This window comes from Sapajus apella, unplaced genomic scaffold (genome assembly GCF_009761245.1).
Source record: "Sapajus apella isolate SASKATOON/1434 unplaced genomic scaffold, GSC_monkey_1.0 scaffold31, whole genome shotgun sequence".
NCBI classification, from domain to species: domain Eukaryota; kingdom Metazoa; phylum Chordata; class Mammalia; order Primates; family Cebidae; genus Sapajus; species Sapajus apella.
The window spans coordinates 21,943,622-21,952,838 of NW_022436971.1; the positions used below are offsets into that span (position 1 = coordinate 21,943,622).

Consider the following 9,217-nt stretch of genomic DNA (forward strand, 5'->3'; position numbering starts at 1 on the left):
ACCCATCCCCGATGTACACACCCATCCCCCTGATATACACACCCATCCCCCTGACATGCACACCCATCCCCCAATATACACACCCATCCCTGATATACACACCCATCCCTGATATACACTCCCATCCCTGTTATACACACCCATCCCTGATATACACACCCATCCCTGACATACACACCCATCCCTGATATACAGACCCATCCCCCTGACATACACACCCATCCCCGATGTACACACCCATCCCCCTGACATGCACAGCATTCTCCTTTATCAACATCTCTCACCAGAGCAGTACGTTGTTTCAACTGATGAACCTGCATTGACACATCAGTATCACAGAGTCCACAGTTCACATTAGGGTCCACTCTTGGTGTTGTACATTCTGTGGATCTGAACAAATGTATAATGACACGTGTTCACCATTCTCATGTCATACAGAGTAGTTTCACTGCCCTAAGAACCCTCTGTGTCCACTTAGTCATCCCTCCCTGCCCAACCCCAGGAACCACTGATCTCCTCACTCCTCCATAGCTTTGCCTTTTCCACAATATCACATAGTTGGAATCATACAGTTGATAGCCTTTTTACATTAGCTCCTTTCACATAATAAGATGCATTTGAGGTTCTTCCTTGTCTTTTGTGGCTTGGTAGCTCATTTCTTTTTATTGCTGAGTAATATTCCACTGTCTGGATGCACCACAGTTTATTCATTTACCTACTGAAGGGCATCTTGCCTTTTTCCAAGTTTTGACAATTAATGGATACAGCTGCTATAAACATCCTCTTGCAGGTATTTGTGTGGACATAATTTTTCAACTTCTTTCGGTAAATATCAAGGAACACAATTGCTGGAAAATGTGTTACTCAGGGTTTTCTAGAGGGACAGAACTAATAGGACAGAGATATTAGGGGCGTTTACGAAAGTATTAAGTCACATGATCATAAGACCCCGCAATAGGTCATCTGCAGGCTGAGGAGCAAGGAGAGCCAGTTTGAGTCCCAAAACTGAAGAACCTGGAGCCTGATGTTCGAGGGCAGGAAGCATCCGGTACAGGAGAAAGATGTAGGCTGGGAGGCTAGGCCCGTCTAGGTTTTTCACGTTTTCCTGCCTGCTTTATATTCTAGCTGTGCTGGCAGCTGATTAGATGCTGCCCACCCAGATTGAGGGTGGGTCTGCCTTTCCCAGCCCACCGACCCCAATGTTAACCTCCTTTGGCAACACCCTCACAGACACACCCAGGATCAGTACTTTGCCTCCTTCGGTCCACTCATGTTGACACTCCGTAGGAGTGTGTTGAGTTGGGCGTCCCAGTTGTTCCTGTCAGCAGCGAGTGAGAAGTCCTGATGGCCCGTATCCTCCCAGCCGTGGGCGTGCTCAGCATTCTGGACTCTGGCCATGCTCCTGGGCGTACAGTTTGATCTCCTTGTTGTAATCTGCCTTCCCTGATGACATGTGACGAGGAGCATATTTTCATATGCCTACTTGCCTTCTGTACATCTACCGTGGTGAGGTATCTGTTAAGGTCTTTGGCCGTTTTTTAATCAGTTTGTTTTCTTATGGTTGAACTTTAAGAGTTCTTTGTATATTTTGGATAATAGCCCTTTATCAGATACATCTTTTGCAAATATATTCTCCTAGTCTGTGGCTTGTCTTCATTCTCCTGATAGCAGAACAGAAAATCTTAGTTTCAATGAAGTCCAGCTTATCAGTTCTTTCTTTTGTGGATTGTGCCTTTGGTGCCATATCTAAAAAGTTATTGCCAAACCTAACACTGTCTAGATTTTCTCCTATCTCAGAAGTTATCTTAGAAGTTTTATAGTCTTGCAGTTTATTTTATTTTTTCGAGATGGCGTCTTGCTCTGTTGCTTAGGCTGGAGTGCAGTGGTGCAATCTCAGCTCACTGCAACCTTGGCCTCCTGGGTTTATACAATTCTGCTGCTTCTGCCTCCTGAGTAGCTGGGATTACAGGCGTCCACCACCATGCCTGGCTGATTTTCATATTTTTAGTAGAGATGGGGTTTCACCATATTGACCAGGCTGGTCTTGAACTTCTGACCTCAAATGATCTGCCTGCCTCGGCCTCCTAGAGTGCTGGGATTACAGGCATGACCCACCATGCCTGGCTGGGTCTTGCATTTGATATTTAGGTCTGTAATCATTTTTTTTTTAAATTATTTTTAGGAGACAGGGACTCGCTCTGTTGCCAAGGCCAGAGCGCAGTGGCATGATCATCGTTCATTGCAGCCTTAAACTCCTGGGCTCAAGTGACCCTCACGCTTCGCCTTCCTAAGGAGCTGGGACTACAGGTGTACACCACCTGCCTGGCTTTTTTTTTTTTTTTTAAATTTGCAAAGATGGGATCTCTCAGTGTTGCCCAGGCTGGTCTCAAACTCCTGGCCTCAAGTGATCCTCTCACCTCAGTGGCCCAAAGCCCTGGGATTATAGCTGTGAGCCACTGCACCTGGCATGTGATCCATATCATCTTAATTTTTGTTAAGGGTGTAAGGTCTGTATCTAGAGTAATTTTTTTTTTGCATATGGATGTACCATTGTTTCAGTACCATTTGTTGAAAAGATTATCTTTTTCATTGTATTGCCCTTTGTCCTTTGTCAAAGATCAAGTGACTATATTTATATGGTTCGTTTCTGGGATCTCTATTCCATTGATCTATTTTTCTATTATTTCACCATTGTCACAGTCTTGGTGATTATAGCTTTATAGTTAAGTCTTGATATGGGTAGTGTCAGTTCTTGAACCTTGTTCTTCTCCTTCAATATTGTGTTGCGTATTCTGGGTCTTGTGCCTCTCCAGATAAACTTCACAATCAGTTTGCTGATATGTACAGAATAACTAGCTGGAGTTTTGAATTGGATTGTATTGAGCCTATAGATTATGTTGGGAAAAATGGACATCTTAACACTACTGAGTCTTCCTGTTCATGAACATGGGATATCTCCCCATTTATTTAGTTTTTGATTTGTTTCATCAGAGTTTTGTAGTTTTTCTCATACATCTTACACATATTTTGTTAGATTCATACCTGAACATTTCATTTTTGGGGGTGCTAAGGCACATAGTTTTGTGTTTTTAACTTCAAATATCACCTGTTGTGTTTCTGGTATATAGGAAAGTGATTAACTTTTGTGTGTTTACCTTGTATCCTGCAAACTTGCTATAATTGCTTGTTAGTTCCAGGAGCTTTTTTGGTTGATTCTTTTGGATTTTCTACCTAGACAGTCATATCATCTGTGAGCAAGGAGAGTTGTATTTCTTTCTTTCTGATCAGCATGCCTTATATTTCTTTTTCCTATCATATCGCATTAGCTAGGACAGTCTCAGTCTTGTAGTGAGCCTGTGCCTCTCGGCTCTGAACTTCACACGCGCCTCTCAGACACCCTCTTTAAGTGGGACATGATGGGTAGAAGCGGCTGGACTTGGGGTTTCCGTTCCTCTCCGGTCTTAGTCAGCTCAGGCTACTATAGCCAAATACCGCAAACTGAGTGGCTTAAACACAAACATTTATTTCTCACAGCCTGCAGGCAGGGACGTCCAAGGTCGGGACACCCAGCTTTGGTGTCTTGTGAGAGTGGCTTCCTGGTTTATAGATGGCTGTGTTTTGCTGTGTTCTCACGTGGGGCATAGAAGCAGCAAGCTCTTTTGGGACTTTTATGAGGACACTAATCCCATTCATGAGGGCTCCACCCTCATCACCTTATCGAATCCTAATCACTTCCCAAAGATGCCACCTGCCAGTGCCATCACAGTAGAGGGTAGAGTTTCAACCATGAACCTGGGGGAGGTGAGTAATAATATTCAGTCCAGAGCACCCATCTGGAGTTCTGGAGGGGGCTGGAGTTGCGTGTTTCTCTTCACCCAGGTCAGGTTCTGATAAAAGCCCAGCAAGCTGGGGTCTGGCTAGCTGAGCTCTCCTGACTTCAGGCCTTCATAAGAACAGATTTCAAATATATCCTGAGTTGTCAGAATGGTTCACTTTCCCTCCCTCTGCCAGAAGCACAGGGAATTTTTCTGATACTCACTGTTGGGACCTGGTAGAGCTTTTGCAGGTACAATTTACAGAAGTGTGAGGCCCCTGATGACTGGGTCTGGAGTTTTCTGCTCTCAGACTTGTCCACACTGAGCCTCCAGCTGGTCAAGTACAGTTCGGGTTTGTTGACTCTGGCCCTGGTTCCTGTGGCGGTTTCTGCTCTGGCTAGGGGTGGATCTTTCTGTTGGCCTGTCTCTCCAATGTTAGGGGTGGTGGTTTGCTCTGTGACCTTGCATCTCTTACAGATTTAAAAATAGCTGATTTTTCAGTTTGTTCAGCTTTTACTTGTTAGGATGGAGTGGTAACTTCTAAGCTCCTTAGAAAACATATGTAAGTGAACAAACCATACCAGACAGAACTAAGAGCAGAAGAGCCTAAGAATGTGGAAATTGTTCAACAATAGATCTGTCGTGTGATTTGACTTCCTTTGCTCTATGTCAAATGATTCTTGCTGGTCAGAGAACAAATCTTGTCTTTATTTCTCACTGAGTGCCCTAACGATTCATTAGATTCTGGTGGAGGTAGATGGTGTGGCTTTGACGTGGAAGTTTAATGAGCTGGCCTCTTGTTAGCCACGTTTTACCTCACGTGGCAGAGGCTGGCCTGCTGCTGTGTTGTGAGTCACATTAGCTTCATCATCGCTGTCTTCTGGAATTACTTCTCCGCTGGTATAAAACCCTCTTGCTGATACAGGCTTATCCCTTGCTTTTCTAAAGTAACCTTATTTTCTGACGATTTACGATTGCCATTGATTTCCTCGGTGTTGGGTAGGTTGTGTGTTCTTAGCGGGAATCCTCCGTGATGGCGTTGTAACTAAGCGCGCCTGAGGGTCCCCTCATTGCTGATGTCAGCGTGGACTAGGTGAAGCCAGTGTCCATCAAGGTTCTCCACGGGGAAGTTCCTTTCCCTTTCCTCTTAACTAGTAAGAAACGTGTGAAGAGTTACGTTTAGACCACGAAAATCCCATTTTTCCTCAAACTTTCACTCAATGTTTTTAGTAAGTCTTCGTGATTCCTGCCTGCGTGGGTGTGACTGTCATGCCACGCAGTGGGGCTCCCCGGGGTGGGTTTCACTGTCGGGAGGCGTGTCCCCTCCTCTGCTGTTGATTCGCCGCCACGGTGCCCGAGGTGCATCCCCTCCTCCGCCGTTCACTCCCCACCACGGTGCCCCAGGCCTTCTTGTTTCACTTGTTGGTCTGTGGTCCATTCTTGCTGGGTTTATTTCGATCTTCTCATTGTCCCAGACCTCAGACTTGGCGAGCAGGAGCCTCCTTAGCTGGCTTCTGTCCCCTGGCACCTCCCCAGCCTGTCACTTTCTGGATCCACAGTGTGTCCAGGCTCACCTGCTTTTCCTGCCCTCTTGCGGGGTCAGCTGCTCTTCCTGGCACCTATCCTTGGTGTTTAGAAACTTGGATGGGAGTGCCACTGCGGAGTCACTGTGCGCAGGTGCTTTCAGTGGACGGGATGAGTACCGTGTGTGTGTGAATGCGCACGCGTGAGAGTGTGTACATGTGAGTGTGTGTATGAATGCACGTGCGTGAGTGTGTACATGTGTGTGAATGCTAGCATGTGAGAGTGTGTGTGAGTGTGCATGTGTCTGTGCGTGTGCATATCAAGCAGTTAGTTCAAACGGGCACCTCTAACTCTGGTGAAATCCGCAGGGCTTTCCTCTGCCTTCCTCACAGTATTTCCATCTTTCCCCCCACTGTGGGAAGGCTGGCTCCCGGTCATAGCGATATTTTTCCCATTCTCTCAGTCCCACAACACACACAAAACAGTGTCAGCGTGGCTACGCCCAGACCATTACAAACAACAGGCCTCGTGGGGAGAACCTAAGCTTGGATTGCAGTTTTTCTGTCTTAGACTGAGGATGTCATCAAATTAGTATGTTTAAAAGTTATTTCAGTTTGTCTTTTTTTTTTTTTGATATGGAGTTTTGCTCTTGTCGCCCAGGCTGGAGTGCAATGGCATGATCTTGGCTCACCACAACCTCCGCCTCATGGGCTCAAGTGATTCTCCTGCCTCAGCCTCCTAAGTAGCTGGGATTACAGGCATGCGCCACCATGCCCAGTTAATTTTGTATTTTTAGTAGAAATGGGGTTTCTCCATGCTGGTCATGCTGGTCTTGAACTCCCAATCTCAGATGATCTGCCTGCCTCAGCCTCCCAAAGTGCTGGGATTACAGGCATGAGCCACCACACCTGGCCAGTTTGTCTATTCTTTCTGTGTGGCTATGAATAGATTGATTTCAAATTTAAGATGTTTTTCCTAATCTTGTTTTCATATTATTTATGATTTTGTAAACATAACAAGGTAGGCTGGGTGCAGTGGCTCATGCCTGTAATCCCAGTGCTTTGGGAGGCCAAGGCAGGAGGATTGCTGGAGGCCAGGAGTTTGAGAGTAAAACCTGGTCTCTAGAAAAAAAAAATTTTTTTTTAATTAGCCAGATATGGTTGTGCATGCATGTTACCCAAGCTACTTGGAAGGTTAGGCAGGAGGATCTCCTGAGCTGGAGTTTGAGGCTGCAGTGAGTTATGACTGTGCGCTGCACTCCAGCTTGGGCAGGGCAGTGAGACCCTATATATATATATATATATGGAAAGGTGCCCTCATTCTCCCCTATCTTTTCCATACTGTAACCGGCCCTTGGCCCCGCCCCGCCCCAGGAATGGCGGAAGAGGCCCTGGAGGTACGGTGGGCTACTTCAAGTAAATATCAGACCCAAAGAGTTTTGCAGAAAAGCGATTTATTAGGCAGAGAGAGAGAAAGAGAAGTAGGGAAAGAGAGACAGCCAGCTCCCACGCTGTCGTGGAGGGGAATCCCAGAGAGGGAAAATCCACACAGGTGAGACGCAGGGGGTCTTTTAATCTGGGAGTTACTCCTGCCCCATTCAAGTTCTTGTCCCATGAAAGGAGTTCCTTCAAACTTCAGCTGGAGTGATTGGTCTTTGATTCTGACATCTGATTGTTCAGCCCATAGCTTTTCGTGGGCTTTCTAAATAAAAGGAGCTCACCCGGGCAGTCCGCCTTCCTGTGGCAATTTAGACAAAGACCTCTAAGCCCCCTGATGGAGACAGATGGAGACGTGAAAGAAGGCAGGTCAGGCATGTCTTGGGAAGTTCCTGCCTTTGAAACCACGCCCCTTGTGGACCTGGGAAGAGAAGTTACACATTCCCTCAATACTGTTCTCACCTACCTCCTGTTGATAGCCAATGTTACTATTTTCTGGTTGTCATGACAGGGTTTTATATGAAACCTGTCTGCGCTGTACACCCTGTGTAGACACGCCATGATTTGGCCTGTCACTCTTCTGTTTTGGGCATTTGAGTTGTTTTCTGTATTACAGGAGGAAAATAATCCAGCGATGAGTGGCCTTGTGGGGACTTAAGTTTGTGCTGCTGGCGGTGCATGTGCAGGGTTTGCTCCTTGAGTGGGATTGCAGGGGGATGGGCCTCATGTGGTGGATGGGCCGCATGCTGTGGATGGGCCGCGTGCTATGGTTGAGCCGCGTGCTGTGGATGGGCCACCACCTGCTGTGGATGGGCCACGTGCTGTGGATGGGCCGCCACGTGCTGTGGATGAGCCGCGTGCTGTGGATGGGCTGCCATGTGCTGTGGATGGGCCGCGTGCTGTGGATGGGCCGCCACGTGCTGTGGATGGGCCGCGTGCTGTGGATGGGCTGCCATGTGCTATGGTTGGGCCGCCGCCTGCTGTGGATGGGCCACGTGCTATGGATGGGCTGCCGCCTGCTGTGGATGGGCCACGTGCTGTGGATGAGCTGCCGTGTGCTGTGGATGGGCTGCCGTGTGCTGTGGATGGGCTGCCATGTGCGTCCCCGCAGACGAGCCGGCGGCTGCTCCAGAGCATGAGGATCTGCTGAGTGGGATATGGTGTCTCAGCGAGGTTCTTATCTTAGGCACTGCTTTTCCGCACATGCATGGGTTTTCCTGAAGTGTGTAAACTTTACATAAGGAAACTTTCAAACACTCCCGAGTGGGAGCTGTGGAGATGTGGGCAGTGCAAACTGAGATCACAGGGGCACAGTCTTGGTGAGGGGGTTTGGATATTTACTGCACAGTTCTCTCAATGTTTTTGCGTACTTGAATATTTTTACTATACAATGTTAGGGAGAAAAGACCTTCAGAAAGACACAAAAGTCAGACCAGGCATGGTGGCTCACGCCTGTAATCCCAGCTACTCGGGAGGCTGAGGTACAAGAATCACTTGAACTGAGGAGGCGGAGGTCACAGTGAGCCAAGATCACACCACAGCACTCCAGCCTGGGCGACGGCACAACTCCATCTCAAAAAAAAAAAGACAGACACAGATTCAATGTGGGGAGATAGAAAGCGCCCGTGGAATGTGCTCCTGCCTCCCTGCAGCGCCCACTGGCTTCTCACCCACACTTCATGTTGGAATTTCGTGACTGCCGTGATGGGTATGAGCATGGGGTCAGGTGTCCCTGGGGCGGTGTCACTGTGTGAGGTTGGGCCAGTGACTTGGCTTCTCTGTGCCACCGTTCCTGCGTCTGTACAATGGGGAAGACAGAGCAGCCGCCTGGTGGGGCCGTGCGGGCTTGCTGAGTCAGCCCGTGTGAAGTGTGCAGAGCGCTGCTACACGTCTCTTCACTCCTTCAGTTACTGCCCTTTTGTTGACCGGCTTCACAAAATATTCCAGCTCTGGCCCTTATACTTGTTAGGAAAATAATTCTTAGCAAGTGTAATTTTCATTTTGATGAAGAGAAGTTCCATTCTCCGCAGTCCTGGCCCACTGGAGGCTCAGGCCGCTGAGTGGGTGGGTGTTAGCTTGTGTGACGGGTCTCCGGTAGACTCACAGAAATGTCCCTCTTGGGCTAGATTAAGATGTTTTACGAGGAACATTTGCACCTGGATGATGAGATCCGCTACATCCTGGACGGCAGCGGGTACTTCGACGTGAGGGACAAGGAGGACAAATGGATCCGGATCTTCATGGAGAAGGGAGACATGATCACGCTCCCCGCGGGGATCTACCACCGCTTCACAGTGGACGAGAAGGTGGGCGCGCTGTGCTTTCCCCCACGTGTGGCCTATGTGCTATCCCTGGCTGTGGAGGAGAAGGTGGGCGCGCTGTGCTTTCCCCCACACCTGGCCCGTGTGCTGTCCCTGGCTGTGGAGGAGAAGGTGGGCGCGC

General features: G+C 48.2%; 1 protein-coding gene across 2 annotated transcripts in view; it reads left to right on the plus strand.

Annotated features, from left to right (window-relative positions):
- Nucleotides 1-9,217, plus strand: part of ADI1 (acireductone dioxygenase 1) — a 31,904-nt gene that overhangs the window by 18,531 nt on the left and 4,156 nt on the right. For both annotated transcript variants that reach the window (XM_032294244.1, XM_032294245.1), the window contains exon 3: nt 8,902-9,081. In XM_032294244.1, the coding sequence (XP_032150135.1) occupies nt 8,902-9,081 (180 nt within the window). The remainder of the gene's footprint in view (nt 1-8,901; nt 9,082-9,217) is intronic.